Raw genomic sequence first — 16821 nt, forward strand, 5'->3', positions numbered from 1 at the left:
CTACAGAGAGACCGCATGCTAATCTCCCATGTGATGATTCCGCCCGGCTCGCCCTTCCCTGTTCCTCAGTCCTTATATGGGCAGTGACGTCCTGGGCATTCAGGGCCTCCCCATAAATACTTACTGCAACACTTTCCATCTACTGAGAGCTGCAAGTGATTAACAGCTCTGCAAGGGACACTGACTGTTACAATAACACTACAGCAACTACTGGGCTTTTACAGAGCAACACAGAGGCAGTAACAGACTTTAAGTATAAATTTACTTGATTTTTTTTTAGCGTGGAAGAAACAAATAACCCTATAGTATTAACACTACAAGTAGTGAAAGTTGTTTTCAAGGTTGTTTATTGACCAAATGATGACTGCCAAGACCGTAGACAAAATTCCAGTAACTCTCAGTGGTTTTGTGCATCAGCTATCCGAAAACATTTACCCTGTGGATGACATCGCTACCACATTGCCAACTTCGGTCACAATCTTCCCCAATGCTGATTTAGGAGGACCGTTTGACCAGATGAGCAGTGTGACAGGAGGTAAGCATCACTTTTTAAGCTGTGCATGTGCAGGGTGTTTACTTGTCTGACTTGCGGTCCCATTGTACGCTGCTGATCACATTTAAGCGAAACAGAAAGAAAACTAGAAAAGAATTTGCTGATTAGGTCAGTGGCAACATGTGTTAATGTATACATAAATCAGAGTGCTTGTTTCTAATTGGATTAACGTCTGCATGCTGAGAAATAACAGTGTAAAGGACTACAGCAAGTTGTCCGCAGCAATGTGGTTAGGCTACTCTAAGGCATTCTGTAATCCATTTTGTGTGTGCATTAAACTAAGATAAAGTTGGGACTGGCGAGCCTTGAAATTAGTGCAATATATGTCCCTTGTAAATTAAAGCGTCCAGAGGGAGAAAGAACCCCCGCCCCATATAGGCAGGTGGACACCTGGAAGTGAACTACAAGACAGTATTTGGCCGTGTTGATAACATGCTTCTTAGAAGGGCGAAGAACATGGTGAAGCCATAGTCCTGAAAGCAGCCAGGTGTCCTTGGGAGTGGAGGGTGGCCGTGCACTGACCGATCGCCTCTCTTTAATTCCCAGATGGAATGATCAATATTGACATGAGTGACAAGAGGTCCCTGGATCTGCCTTATGCCAGCAGCTTTGCCCCAGCAGTTTCTGCTTCCCGCAATCAGACTTTTACCTACATGGGCAAATTCTCCATCGACCCTCAGTACCCAGGAGCCGGCTGCTATCCGGAGGGGATCATTAACATCGTGAGCGCTGGGATCCTGCAGGGGGTCAGCACCCCCTCTTCATCGGCCACTTCTTCCTCCACAGCATCTTCTGCCTCCCCCAACCCGCTGGCCAGCAGCGCTCTGAGCTGCAGCATGGCTCAGAACCAGCCCGGAGACCTGGAGCACCTGTACTCACCTCCGCCTCCCTACTCGGGCTGCGGGGAGCTCTACCAGCAGGACCCCTCCTCCGCTTTCCTGCCCGCCTCGGCCGGGGGCTCTCTGCCCTACCACCCGCCCCCGTCCTACCCTTCCCCCAAAGCGGCCGCGGACGGCGGGATCTTCTCTATGATCCCGGATTACCCGGGTTTCTTCCCGCCCGCCCAGTGCCAGCGGGAGCTGCACGCCCCGCCCGAGCGCAAGCCCTTCCCGTGCCCCCTGGACTCCCTCAGGGTCCCGCCGCCGCTCACGCCGCTCTCCACCATCCGCAACTTCACCCTGGGCGGGCCGGGGGCCGGGGCAGCAGGGGGAGGCGGGGAAGGCGGCCGGCTGCCCGCCAGCGCCTACAGCCCGCACAACTTGCCCCTGCGGCCCATCCTGCGGCCCCGCAAGTACCCGAACCGGCCCAGCAAGACGCCGGTGCACGAGCGGCCCTACCCGTGCCCGGCCGAGGGCTGCGACCGCCGCTTCTCCCGCTCGGACGAGCTAACGCGGCACATCCGCATCCACACCGGCCACAAGCCCTTCCAGTGCCGCATCTGCATGCGCAACTTCAGCCGCAGCGACCACCTCACCACCCACATCCGCACGCACACGGGCGAGAAGCCCTTCGCCTGCGACTTCTGCGGCCGGAAGTTCGCCCGCAGCGACGAGAGAAAGCGCCACACCAAGATCCACCTGCGCCAGAAGGAGAGGAAGGGCGCTGCCGCCCCCTCCTCCTCCAGCGGGGCCAGCGCCCAGGCCGCGCCCCCGCCAGGCGCCGTGTGCGGCAGCAGCAGCGCCGCCGGCTCGGGAAGCCTGGCTGCCTGCGCCTCCAGGACCAGGACGCCCTGAGGCAGCCCCCCTGCGCGCGCACTATCGCCTGCTCCCCGGGCGCCACGGCGTAGCGCCGAGCGCTGCCCGGCCCGGCCCGACCCGCCCTCACACCTCCCGCCCCGGCCGCCGGAGAGGGGCTGGGGACTGACTCTGCAGAGCGCGGCCTGGCCAGCACGGGGGGTACCGTGTATGCTCGGCTGGCGGCGGGCTGAACCACTGTGCACTTTATAGCTTCGTTCACTGCCTTGGGGCTGATGTGCCGTGAGGAGGAAGCGGGGACGGGCACACGCTCTGGGGCCCTTGACTAGGAATCCAAGTGGTTGCGTGTAAATGTAAATCCTTTCAGCAATATCAGTGCAACTGACTTGGAGCACAGAAGTGCAATCTGATGGGACGGAACAAGGGACAGGTGGTTTCCAGAGTTTTAAATGGCTATTTTTCAGCGTATATTCACTCCGATTTTGTGTATTTTTTGATGTGCACTGTTGAGTTCTCAGCCTTTGGGGATGGGGGGAGGCAAAGCATTTATGTGATCTATCAAAATGAGCGTCAGAGAAGTTAATTTATTGAAGGTGGGATGTACGTATATTCTCTGCTGTTAGGATGCATGCAAACGTGTTGAAGTGTCCTTGGTGCCTTGTGTGATGGAGACAGTGTTTCAGTGTCTGCATGTAAATGGGTTGCCTTATTAATTACGACAGAAACGTGTTCAGTCCCTGATCTTAGTATGGCTGTACATTTCTGCCCATTAATATTTGTATTTTTTAGAAACTATATTTTTGTACGCACTGTTTTTGTGACTTAAAAGTGTTACATTTGTAGTCAGATTTCAGATGAGGATGTAAATAATCTTGCTAGAGTTGGCACATCAATTGTCCGCTCGGAACAATAGCTGAAATAGAAATGGTATAGTCTAATAATACACAACCACTAACCAGAACTCAAAGGAGAGATGGTTTCTTTATGAGTATTCTGTAAATAAATACTTTTTCAACAATAGGTTCGGTGCTTAACTCGTTTATAAAAGGAGACAAATATCTTAATGATGCTAAGTTGAAAACTGTTTCTTTAGGTTTATACAGACCAAGGCACTGGTTAGTCACCTCCAATAGGTATATAACATTTATTTTAGGTGACTCACAGTACAGTTCTACTGTAAAATACATCACTCATCTGTATTTTAGATTTTGAGTGAAATACTGGCCCAATTGAAGCTAATGACACCCCTCTTTCCCACCCAATGATTTCAATTAAGCAAGGATTTCACCCTGGCTGTAGCCTTCGGTCTCCAAAAGAGCACGGGACGTGTGGTTTGGGTACGTACACTTTGTACTGATCGTGAGTTTCCTGGAGTCGGTTCAAATAATAGACGCTATTTCCGATTGGGGAGACTCGCCAGCACCCCACCCTTTTTTTTTTTTTTTGCACTGTGCAAACTACCCCCCACGGAAATGCAAACACTCCCCCGTCCCCAGTGTACAAACAAGCAACTGGTAGAGCGGTGGGGACTTCCCCTAGGAATAAATAGAAATGCTAATCTAAACCGGTGAACTGTATTTTGACTCATTATTGTTCCGTGATTTAAAGCAGGCTAATTAAAACTCCCAAAGTGGGCTCTGGAAAATAAATACCATCATCTCAGTGCCCACTCGGAGAAAGCTAGTCTCAGAGCTGAGATACGAGTCAAGATGTGTGCGGCTTTGTGGAAAGTGCTCAAGAGCGGTCACGGTGCAAAGAGCTTTCAGTTTCCACAAACAAGTGCCGCAATTGAGTAGCATTTGTTTAGAACAAAGTGCGCTGATATTAGCCGCTATGACAGGCCTGCAAAGATTAGCTGTAAGTACAACTGTTAAACACTTGCCAAGTTCACCCTGGGTGTAACGCCATTGAAAGTGGAATTGCACCAGGGCAGAGCTTATAGACAGTGATGGCTTAGAGATCACCTGTTTCGATGGGTTTGTGGCACCCCTCACTGGCACAGTCCATCTGTGAGCTATGTTCACCAAACACAGCCAACCTGCAAGTCCCTATCCAATGGTCACCTAAGTGTTTCCTAAATTCTGTTGCCATACTGCTGGGCAGATTGTGGCTACAGAATCAAAGAAATGTGATGGCTCTCCCCAGTATTTACTCAAATAATTGCCAAAAACTCACACAACTTCGTACACCCAACAAGCCTAAAAACAAAAGTTAAAGGTAAAAGCTTTACCAGCGGTAGCAACAACATTGCTCACCTGACCTGTCTGTGAATATATCTCACTCACTACTGGAGTTTCTTCCTGGCTTCAGGAATTACTTTATCAATTGTACAGAAAATCTGGCACTCTTTCATGCTGTACAGATTGTTTGCACATTCACTGTGTACACCCCTTCTTGTGAAATAGCTGATAATATATTATAGACAAGTGTGTATGTGCTTTCTTTAGATTACCTGAAAACATGTCTTGTACTTATTTTAATTAAATCAGGTGACTCAAATTTCAAAACAAGCTGATATTGTTCAATCAGAATTGAGCCTTTTACTGTCAGAGGCAGCAAACTGCTCCTGAAAGTAATTCTTAGCTGTATGTGTATGATAGCAAAAATCTTGATGTGGACCTTTGCAGAAGGAAAATCACATAACATTTAAAGCTACTATGAAGTTTTTCTTCTTCCATTATACAGATATGCTAGGTTATACTATATGATTGTTGAGGCTGATCTTAAGAGATGCTGACTATCCACATATCTCATTTACTTTAGCCATCTTTAATTTCCCTAAGCCAAGGTTGTGTGTGAATGCCTCGATAGGTTGGGTAGATACTTAGAACGGAGGTCCTTTGGCATACACTATGAGGTCCTAATTCAGCTCTTTACGCTGGCAAACCCCTCATTAATTTTATAGGGGAGTTAGTCACAGTGGGAAGTACTGAACTGGGTACGCTACCTGCACTGGGTTCAGGTGAACAAGAAACTAAAGTAACATGCATAATACACAAAGCCTGTCTTTATATGAAATGTTTTGCTGCTATGTATTTTCTGATGTAGATTTGTAAAAGCTGCAGTAGTTCTGCAAAAGTTAACATGATTGGAAATGGCAGAGAACACATTATAGCTATGCCTACCAAACTTCATTTATTTGCCTGAAGTATATTAAGAGTTTAAAGCGTGGGTGGGAAGAACACTAATTGCTTTACACTCCAATAATTCAGGGGGGTGGGTAACAGAATAGATATAATTGGTTTTTTTAAAAACCTTCCTTAAAGGGCTCTACCACAAGACAGCTATATGCAACTTTCAGCTCAGTGCAGCTTTTTGGCACTGTAAACTGCTCAACACATTCCAGAGTAAAAAGGCTGACAATCTCCACTAGAACAGAGTTGAACATTGAAAGCTGTTTCCTTTTTTCCTGAGATTGATCTTTTCCTTAGCAGCTCACACCACGCACCTGAAAGACCAGGACCTTTTTATTGTGTGTGACTTGAAACTGAGCATGAAATAAGTTTGATTTTGTTCAGCTTTGACTAATTACAATCAGGTCTCTATTTGCTAATAGCCGAGAACTACATAGCTGTGAGAAAACATAGCTGCCAGCATTAATAGGTACCAGATCATAGGTACTCGAGGGAATTCATTTTTCATTGCGCCATGGCTTTCAGTATACTTCAGCATTGCTATCTCATACCATATAGAGGTGGTTTCCAAAAGACACAGTTGAATGTTTAATGACTGATTTAACATAGGAGCTCCAAGACCTGTATGGATGTTGAATGCCACCCTATGGGAAACAAAGCTTTCTTGTTTAGCATCAGTAGCTCACTGTATTAGAGATGGTCAGTGATCTGGTTCTTTCAATGTGCTAAAGTTCCAAAGCCCCATTGATTCATGGTCAGGGCAGGGCAGCTCTCCTACTATGACTGCAGCTCAGCAATGGCTAGTTTGTCCAAAATATACCACAGATCTAACTGCAGTTGTATTAGTGCAAGATTATATACTCGAGTCAGAACAATTTAACATGTTAAAAGATTACATTCCTACTTAAAGGAGAAAAGAGGCATAAACCTGACAGAAAAAGGATGCATAATAAATAGGTTGATTTAAGAAAAACTACAGATGAATCAATGTGGCTACAACAGAAACTTTAAGACAGCTGACACTACATTCTTAAATCCATGCCTTTGACTCAGATTTACACCTGTCCTCAAATGTCAAAATATTGAGACTACACAGCACTTTGACTAGATGGGGAGCGTAGAAGGTTTATGAAAGGAAGCCATAGATACAGCTAGATTAATGTCACAGGGCCCTGGCATTTTCACTGACATAACAGGAAAGACTCATTCTGATGTATAAACTATACATGAATTAATTTAAAAATAATTCACAACAGACCTTTGTGACTGCAAAAGAAAAAATATATATTATTTTCACCCAGCTGGGTTCATAAGACTTTTACACTTGCAAGGGAAAATAATCAGAGGCCAACTGTGAGATATCCTGTATTTATTCTATAGTTCATCATCAACAGCAGTAATTTTGCTGTTATGAAAACACAATACCCAGGCTGCAGTGAGAAAGAACAGCAAAACAGACTTGAGCCTTCTGTTTAAAGATAGTAAGAGCGTTTGAAGTAAATTCTAATTACTAAGTATATGAAGGTTGCAAAACCTGTTAAACAAAAAGGCTTTTCTTTAATGCATCTTAGTTATTTGTTTCTTCCTGGCACTAGGACTTGTTTTAATACTGGTCCTTTTAGCTCCACTTTAATAAAGCTTCTGCTGTGATTGTTGCCAGAACATCATGCAAGGTAAGGGATCACTACCATTAAAGATGCATTAAAGTCACATCCCATTAAACATCATGACTAGTTTTTACATATGGTGTAAAACTGACAGCAAAAAGAGAGAGCAGAAAGACAAGAGAGACTAAAACAGGTTAGATAAAAATTCTCTTTGGAGCAGTTTGTATTTCCAGTAGAGCTGCTTGCACCCTACATGCTGTTTTCCATAAGGAATTCTGAAAAAAAAGTCTTTATTAGTGTTACAGAACAGAGAATTAGACTCATATTATAATATACTGAAGAACTGCATTACAACTAAATATAAGAGAACATGTGATCTCACTGCCTATTTATTATTTAAAGCTGAGCTGCAATGGAATTCCAGGAGAAGCAAGTATGGCAGCTGTAGAAATCAGGCACTTTGAAGTGCCAAAAAATAAATGAAAACTGCATGAAATAACATCTTCCATTTTTCAGAAAACAGATTTGAAAATGTAGTGTGTGTTCCAGTGCATTTCATATCCAATCTTTTGCAGGCAAGAACAAGCTCCTTGAAGTATCGTTAAATACAAAGCCCCAAAAGGATTATTTTAAAACTCACACATAAGCAACTATACAGGAAAAACAAACCTGCTTTTAAAATGCATAAAGCAAAGAAAAAATAGTGAAGGGAAAACTTCCAGAACAGGTTCGTATATCAATTATGAAGTGGTTAAGTCAATATTTTTTCTGTTCAAGTCACTACTACGAGACTAGGAAAGTCAAGGCTACCCAAGTTTGGGTCTCTGGTAGAAAGTATGTATTAAGATGCAGGCACATAAAATCTTTCCCTGTAGTATAAACAGAATATTTCACTAATAGAAAAAGTATCTCCATTGTTAGAAAGGTCATACTCTCTATCATAGGCAAACTAAACCTCAAAACTGCTTACACCATAGCAAAGCAAAATTCACTGTTTTCTTTACACTATGTTTATGAAAAGCCGTATGAAAAAGCAATTTTTGTAAAGAGAGAAAATACTTATGGCTTATAAAGCCTGTAATGTTCTGTTATGTATCAAAATGTAGGCCTCACTTCCAAGGGATGTCCTCAGGTCAAATCTGGTCCCAGATTTAAAGGATTATGTTTATATACAGCTCTAAGACCACTAGAAAAATTCCCACAAAACATTTAAAAAGCAATGAAGTTTAAAAAAACAACAAATTCTGTGTAGTGTTTCCACCTAACACAGGGCTGCATGAGCGCTTTAAAGTGAAATTGATTAGAAGCTGTTCTATTTTCATCAATCAAAGAAATGTACAAACATAAATAGCAAAGAATTTTACAAGTTTTCAGTTTTAATCTTATGTTTTATGTAACTTAAGGAATGTTTAAAGTAGTTTATCTGACAATGTCCCTTTAAAATGTGACAAACCTTAATTTATAATTAACTGTAACCTTAGAAATGGCTAGTGTTAATTCTAGGAGCATTTCCTGGCCCAAGAGTTTTCGGTGTCTTGCTAGTTCCATATAGATCTTCTTGATGCTCATTTCAGAGACAGTCCCCAACAAACAGAAGATTCCCCATTTGTTTATTACCTTGGGTTGTGGGGACAAACTCCCTATTCCTACCCACAAAGTAGGGAAGCTGCGTTTGAGGAGTCACTGTCAGTGGGACTAGACAGGCTGGAAATACCACCTCATGAGTTTTCAGAGCACTTACAAACATGCCTTATAGAAGAGTGAAGTTTCTTATTGCATTTATTCTCTTAAATTTAGGAAGAAGGGGGGGATGAAAGAGGGGTGTCCTAAGTGGTTAGACAAAATACTGATATTTACTTTAACATTCAGTTGTGTGGAAGTTTAAACAGTACTACTTTTGCATGTCTTCACATCAGTCAAAAGGAGGAAAAAAATCCACTGGATCGTTTAGTGCCCTCCACTCAAAAAGCTTGGCAGTAAGCACAAAGAGGTTTTAGTTTTGTAGCTTTCCTGCAAATACAGTCTATGTAATTAACAGCGGTAGTTCTGGCTGGATATTGCTATTCTCGTTAGTCAGGAGTAGGAGATGCTCAGCCACCATAAAGCAGCTAAGTCTGTATAACTGCCCTGATCAAGCACACCAAATCACCCAGGGTTATGATTTGGGTTTCCTGTGTGAGTTAATTGGCTGGTGTCTTTCTGATGATTTGGACAGGGAAATGGTACCATAATCTGCCCCAGAAACTGCTCTCCTGTGTGGGCCATTGGCAGAAACACACAAGATTTTTTCACCCTTAGTTTAGTGGCAATCAGCTCCTCTGGGGCATGGTCTGTGTATAAAAAGTTGTTTCTACTGCAATTATCCATTGGTAGAGAAGCAGTACCCTAGAAGAGTGCAGCCCATGGCCCCAGCAGATGGATGCTTCATTGTTGGAACTGATGAGCTGAACTGAGAAAATGATAGCCCAAGACATGCACACAAATACTCTCCCAACGCATCCAACTGCCCCGGGGAGGCTGGGGAGTGGCTTTCCGCACCCCCGGACTAGGAGCTAGGCCTGCTGTAGTGACTAGCATTACTTCAAAGGCGGCTGGGAAGGAAATCGTGACTATGGCTTTTGTACAGCGAGTGCAGCCGCTGCGACATCTCGAGTGAGCCACGGCACAAGCCAGATCCTCCCGTCCCGCTGCTGTCGGCTCTTCGATCTCCTGCCGGAGGAGGAGGAGGAGGGGCCCCCTACTCCAGCGGGCCCCACACGATCACTGCCGGGGAAGAAGTAGTCGAGGGAGGGGGAAGCGGTCCGTCCTCAGAGGGCTCTGGCGCAGCCTCACCGTGAGAGGGGCCGCGCCTGCTTCAAGGGGAGACCTTGGGCCCGGGGTAGGGCTCTCCGCCACACCAGAAATCCGCCGCCTGCGGGGTCTCCACCAGCCACACCTCCCGGGGCAGGGCGTGGGGATCGGCGGCGGGGCCGGCGGACGCCTCCAGCAGGCGGTAGTAGTGGCAGTCCCGGCCGTTCTCAGGGTCGTAGGGGGGCGCCAGGATGTCGAGGAAGGCGGCCGGCCCGTCCACGGCGTCGATCTGGTGCAGGTTGTCGGTGTGCGGAGAGAGCAGGCAGGGCGGCGAGGCGGGCGTGCAGAGCTGGCGCGAGCGGAGCAGGGCGCGGCGGCGGGCGCCGGGCGGCGCGGCGGGGGGCAGCGGGTCCAGGCAGGCGATGCGCAGGCTGCCGTAGAGCACCTTGAGCATGCCGTTCATGCCCGGGTGGTCGTGCAGCGGGATGCAGGCCCCACTCCGCAGCAGGAACACGCCCATGCTGAAGCTCTCCGTCTCGCAGATGTGCATGTAGCTCACCGGCGGCACCGCCCCGGCCCCGGCGCCGGCCCCGGCCCGCGAGCAGCCCGCCCCCGGCACGGCCGCCGGGCCCCGCGGGACAAGGTGCAGGTCCTCGGCCCGCACCTCGTTCAGCAGCTGCTGCAGCCGGTGCAGGTTCTCACCGAAGCCCGGCCCCGGCGCCGGGCCCCGGAAGGTGATGCGGGCCTGTTTGGCCACCCGCTGGATCAGGGAGGCCATGTTGTCCCGGGGCATGGTCGCTCCTAGGTTAGCGCACTCGGCAGTGCCCGCCCGGGCGCTGCTCTCTGCCGCGCGCCCCACCCCCTACTCCAGGGCGCGCCCGTCTGCGCCGGCGCGCACGGCCTCTTGCATCATGGGGCTTGTAGTCTTCCCCACCCCACCCAGTAGGCTCTGCCCAGTGCCCAGTCTTGTCCCTGCCCGATGGGCAACGCGTGGCTAGCGCCGGGGGGCTGTAGGCTGGGAACTGCCTGGCTCTGCTGAGCTGCCGCGTTCGCGGGCATAGGCACTGCCGGGTAAGGAGGCTTTCAGGGTGGAAGAGAAAACTACATCTCCCAGGGGACTGGGCCGGTGCGTTTTCTGCTGCAGGAAGAGGGCTATTGAGCTCATGGTCCTCGAGGGCCTAAAAAGGCACCAGGCACCGAAGCGCTGAAAGAACTAGACGTCCTAGAAATGCAAGCGCTTAGCAAGGAATGCGGCCACCTGTGTTCCCTGCTATTGCAATCAGAACACGGCTGGGCTGGGGGTGCAGATCAGGACACGTACTACACAGCACAGCAAAGGTTCCACCGTAAAGAAAAGCTCTAAAGCTGTTTGAGTGCACGGGACGCCCTTTCTCTTGATGTGTTGTAGCCTGAAACTTATATAGATATAAATACCTTCAGAAACTCAGGAGGAGAGGCGTGGTTCAATTTTTTTTTCAATAGTCCCGGGAGCTGGGTGTAGCTGCAATCCCAAGGTTACGATGCCTAGACCTGTTCTTTCAATCAGGTAATGGCAAAATCAGGGATTATTGGACATGCATAAATATTTCCAATACTGACTAGTAACATATACATGCTCTTATTAAAGCTGTGTTTTTCTGTGAGCAGCTTTCTGTTCTCCCAGTTAGGAATTCTGCATTTGTTTCAAATGCTGCAGCCTTAATATTTGGGTGTCCAATTTGAGAAACCCAGGGACCTGATTTTTATTGTTCAGGCCCTAAATATCTCAAGATGGGTACCCAAAATTAGTGATCATTTATTTAAAAATTTTGCCAGTAAACTGTTTTTCTCAGTTTCACAATCTATAAAATGGGGAAACAGTATTTATCTATCTATTTCACAGTGGTGTTATGAGGCTTAAATTCTCAATCCTGCAAGTTATTGTGTGCAGCTGTACCTCTGTACCTGTGCAGAGTCCTATTGACTTCAAGTCAGAGGTCTTCTTGTGTGCAGTTACTTGTAAGATCAGGACCTACTTCATTAAAGAGACACCAATAACTTAAAAATCACACTTATGTCTGAACTTTTTTTTACCCGATGTTGTTATAAGTAACACCTAAATTGACAGAACAAATATTCTCTCTTTTCAGTTTATTTACTCTGTGCAATGCACAACACTTTGTGTACAGTCACTTGCACTGTTTCCTCTGGGTAGTCAGTTAATCACTAGTCCTGCATTGTGATCAGTTTTTCTAATAGCAGACTCCCTTTGTGGATCACAATGTAGGATCAAGAGTCCAAACAAATATGCAGATGAACTGGATACATTTTAAAACCATTTATTCAGGTGCATAAGTATTTGCAGGACTGGTCCCTTAGAACGACATAAACAAAAGGGGAAAGTAACTTTCTCAAAACAATGGGGGAGAGTATTCTTTTTAAACATAAGAAAATGTAATTGTAAATCTAGAAAAATTGGCAAAGGGCTCAGGAGGAGGTGCAGTCCCTGAAACTACTTTTTAATTTATTTTTGAAATTTAATGATTTAAAGTTGATATGTCGTTTAATGTTTGCAAATTGCTGTGATTCTGCAAACGACTATGTAGATATTATTTAGGTGTTATTATTATTAGTCCCTATTCATTTGTTATAACTAAACTATTTTATTCTATAAGCTTTATTGCTAAGAACTTCGGGTTTGTTGCTTTTAAAAAAATCTAACACTTTGTCTTCTTTTAGAGAATCTGATTGTCTGCTTAGTACAGGTAGTTGGCGACTGCAAGCATTTTCTTTTTTTTCTCTTCATGGGTATCTCTACCCTCTTTTTTTTATGTCTGATTAAATTGTTTGCCTGTCATTAACAGAAGCTAATCATCAACAAGAGCATTGGTTCCAAATGATGACCTTTGAAGATTCTGAATATTGTCGAATGGGGATGAGTGGCAGTCTTTTTACCTAGTCATGCCATGGTGATACAGAAGTGGGACTGTCTCACAATCTGATGTAAAAAAAGGTACTGCATCTACCTTGCTGGCACATGACATATAATTATTTTCTATGAAATATTAATTACTGCCTGTATATATTCTCGTATAGGATAAGAGACAACTCCTGTGTTGATAGTGCTTTTCTTGCTCAGCCCGTGACAAAGTTGTTGTAATTGTATTGCACAACTTGGTAACAGGCATAAGTATATGTGTTTTCAGTAAACACATTTGCACTAATATTTGTTTTATTACCTTCTTAGAATTACACGTGCACAGAATAACACATCTTCTGCCTAGAGAATATTGTAAAGTTATTTGAATGCTTTTGAAATTAAAAAAAAATTATTTGTATGTTTAGAATATAATAAAGAAGACAAGCTGATTTTGATTTGCTGCAAAGATTGGCTGAATGGTAAAAAATTTATTAAAGCTAATGTTAAAAAAATATATATAATACATAGGTTGGGTTCTGTACATCTGGGTATAGTGCTTAGATTATCCACAAATACAAAGTTTGTTTTTAAGAGTCATTATTACATTCAATAAGAACCCAGTGGATACAGCTTGTCAAATTCAACAACTTAATTTAAAAATGAAGAACATATTTTGTGGACGAATGATACACTTACTCAATGAGATATGATTTTAGCAATAAGTTATATGGTGTCTGTCCTGCCTGGGGTATTGCATCGTGTATGGCAGGGGTTCTCAGACTTTTGTACTGATGACCGCTTTCACACAGCAAGCCTCTGAGTGCAACCCCCTTTATATACTAAAAACACTTTTTAATATATTTAACACCATTATAAATGCTGGAGGAAAAGCGGGGTTTGGGGTGGAGGATGACAGCCCGCAATCCCCCACGTAATAACCTCGCAACCCCCTGAGGAGTCCCGATCCCCAGTTTGAGAACCCCTGGTGTATGGTGTAATGTTAGGTACAAGTCTGTAGGCTAAGTATTGTAGGCTTGCAATGACCCCAAGAAAGGTAAGATACTGTCATGTGCACACAAATCATTGTATTAAAAAATTCCATCAAAACCACAATTTTCTTTTTCCTTAAGTAATTCAGTTTATTATACAGCTAAAAATACTTGCCCAAAGTTAATGAAATGTTAAATCCTTTACCTCTTTAGTTAATGTTCTGACAGCTTCCTTTTTTTGTAGCTAGCAGTGTTTGCCCTCTCCTCTCCTTTCTTATCTGTCCTTCATCTCTAGGCTAAGTGTATTTTTTTATTCACGGCATATCACCTAAAGTTTAGAAATACTCTGATTCTAAGGTGTTTCTTAACCAGATAACCAGAGTGAGTTTTGAACATATTCCTCCTCTCTTCAATGCCAAATAAGTGCAGTTTGGGGCACTGGATGGAGATCAGGTGAGCATATTCCACATCTTTCCATTTAGAAGAGAAGGAGCTGCTGACAGAATATTCTCCAGAAGGCTGCTCAACTTTGGAATTTGCTCATGTTCTACAGGTCATGTTGCAAAGCCCTTTTTTATTAATTAGGTTCTGGGGAGGGCTGAGAAATCTGAGTTTGGTGGGCTTTGAGATTTCAATTGAAGTTGAGTGCTTTGTGGGAATTGAGATGGGGTGTTTTACTTATGAATTTATTGATTGGTTGTTTTGTTGTTGGGGAGGGGGAAAAGTGGTCACCAGTTTGTTGGTGTTTGAATTGCTGTCATGGATTAACAAATTTATTTGGGCATAGGCTTTCGTGGGCTAGAACCCACATTGTCCCACAAAAACTTATGCCCAAATAAATTTGTTAGTCTCTAAGGTGCCACAAGGACTTCTCGTTGTTTTTGCTGATACAGACTAACATGGCTACCACTCTGAAACCTGTTATGGATTGTGAGTTTAAATATCCGCCAGAGTGCCTACAGTCTGTGAACAGGCATCTTTCTTTCTTTGTGTTTAGGAGATGCATGATGGCAGGCATTGGAGGCGCTGGATCCTTTCTGTCTGTATTCATAGTACGTGGGTTAATAAGCAGACAATCCATTCATCAGAAAGTTGGTTTGCATGTGGAACTCTGCTAGAAGCCAAAAGGGTTGGTACATGCCATACTGAAGCCCCCCTCCTACTCAGCTCTATTCTGCAGGACCAAACAATTATGGAGGTGTAAAAGCAATTATTTTTAGCAGTTACTCTAGCCAAGAGCACAGTATTAATGATAGATCCTTTCAGTCATAGACATGCTAACTCAGGACAAACATTTGTTTGGACATTTACGCTCTCAGCGATCGCATTTTATGCTTCTAGATAATTGCTTGAATGCTTACTCTTCTACCCATCGGTTCCTATTGTGTGTTGCCAGGTGAAACAGTTTCACTGGAGTAGAGATGCCAAGTTCATAGGGTCATTTAAGAAGTCTGAGTAACGTTAGCACAGAAGACCAGGATCCAGGACCCCTGGGTTCTAATCTCAGCTCTGCTACTGATTTAACCTTTCTGTACCTCACTTTATCACTCTGTAAACCTGTGTATAATACTTGCCTTCTGTGATGCTTCCTGGGGGTACTGAAGGCTGTGAGGTACCTTGCTACCACCTGCCCTTAGCACAAGGAAGCCTTGTCCTGTGTCTGCCATGGGTCAGCTCCACAACTCCACTGTCCACAGGCAACACAAGCACTTCCCTCTAGGTTTCGCAGGCCCTACTATCACTCCACAGGTTAGTGATGGGCACATTCCAACCCTCAAGCCCTCTGAACATCTGGAGTGTCCACTGGACGCTCACAGTATTCACAGATTCACTGCTTCCAAAGAAACAGTACACCTCAGCTTACTACTTGCACCTCAGATCACTGCTCTGCTTAACACACAGCACTTAGATCTATTTATAGTGAAATCAAGCCTCAGTTTATTTAACAGAGCATAGAGAATCAAGTGGTATTAAGTAGAAGTATGCATTCTGGAGCCTATACTTAATTAACCAGATACTCTCATGGCTTGTAGAATGTTGCTCACCCAAAATTCTTGCAGCGCTTTTCGGTCAGGCTGGCTGTGATTCTCCTTTCCTGAGACAAACTCGCTGTCCGTTTGCCTTCTAAATGAAGAATTCATTGTGTCTCATTGGACTCCAAGAAACAGCAGACATGTCCTTTGTCTTTATTCATATACAGGACACCCCCTTGTTTGTTGTTTCTTCCTGTAGATTTCACATTCACTCAGTCCACATCTGAGTATACAAATAAGCATGCAGTGTGAGGCACACAGTACACACATGACCAGACAGGAAGATGGGTGTCGGTTACCTTCTGCCTGAAAGGAACATTTCAGAGGTACATCACCTCCTGGTGACCTGCCTTAACTCCAAGACCGTAAGACCATAATTTTCAATATAGATACATTACTTCTTAAATATTATCTCTGCATACATTTCATAATGATTATGTTGACCAGTGGGATTTTGGCTCTGGGTAGAGACCTGACATGCCTCCTTTTGGTGAACTGTTATGCAGATATCCAACCCATGGAATCCTTGTAAAACCCTATGCACCTTCTGTGTCCTCTGCCAAATTAATTTGACATCAAGGGGTTGTTGGGTCACACCTGCTTTACAGAGAGGTTGTGAATCTTAAGTGATATTTGTAAATTCCAGTGAGCTCTTTGGATGAAAGGCACTACCGAAGTGTATATTATTATTATTATTAGTTTATTATTGTTACCATTTTATAATGCCTCATCTTTGCAGCAGGATTCCCCAGGCCATATTGATGATAAATTTTACTTTCTACAATTGATCACCTCTTGATGCTTAATATTTTTATTTAATATATTTATTTCAGTTTCTAACAAAGACACACAGTGCCTTTCCAATAGTTTATGGCGCTTGTACATCAAATAAAATATATATCATACACATTTTCAGAACATTAATATAAAAGTCCAACCCATAACAGAATCAAGCCATTCAGCCAAACCAATGGAATAAACAAATCCCACTTTCTGCTTCAAAGCTGATTTCTTCACCGGTCCTCACCCACCTTGAATGTGGGGGGAAAAGAGAGACTTTGCAGCCTACATTTATGGAGGGGGAATGTCCAGGGCACTTAAGACTGCTTTGCATTGTTAATG

General features: G+C 44.5%; 2 protein-coding genes across 2 annotated transcripts; one reads left to right on the top strand and one right to left on the bottom strand.

Annotated features, from left to right (window-relative positions):
• Positions 1–357: 357 nt before the first annotated feature.
• Positions 358–2286, top strand: EGR2 (early growth response 2). Its single transcript, XM_024209608.2, has 2 exons — positions 358–535; positions 1100–2286. The coding sequence occupies exons 1-2, from the start codon at positions 358–360 to the stop codon at positions 2284–2286; spliced, it is 1365 nt and encodes a 454-aa protein (XP_024065376.2).
• Positions 2287–9714: 7428 nt separating this feature from the next.
• ADO (2-aminoethanethiol dioxygenase) lies at positions 9715–11318 on the bottom strand. The gene has a single exon (XM_029911364.1). It carries the CDS (start codon positions 10569–10571, stop codon positions 9843–9845), a length of 729 nt encoding a protein of 242 aa, XP_029767224.1. The 5' UTR covers positions 10572–11318; the 3' UTR covers positions 9715–9842.
• Between the last annotated feature and the right edge of the window lie 5503 nt (positions 11319–16821).

This window comes from Terrapene carolina, unplaced genomic scaffold (genome assembly GCF_002925995.2).
Source record: "Terrapene carolina triunguis isolate 2854851 unplaced genomic scaffold, T_m_triunguis-2.0 Scaffold95, whole genome shotgun sequence".
NCBI lineage: Eukaryota > Metazoa > Chordata > Testudines > Emydidae > Terrapene > Terrapene triunguis.

Bases quoted from the DNA above. Each gene is read 5' to 3' on its own strand.
- EGR2 (XM_024209608.2), top strand. From the start codon at position 358: ATGATGACTGCCAAGACCGTAGACAAAATTCCAGTAACTCTCAGTGGT. The intron at 536-1,099 runs GTAAGCATCACT...TTTAATTCCCAG, and splicing joins GATGAGCAGTGTGACAGGAG to ATGGAATGATCAATATTGAC.
- ADO (XM_029911364.1), bottom strand. From the start codon at position 10,571: ATGCCCCGGGACAACATGGCCTCCCTGATCCAGCGGGTGGCCAAACAG.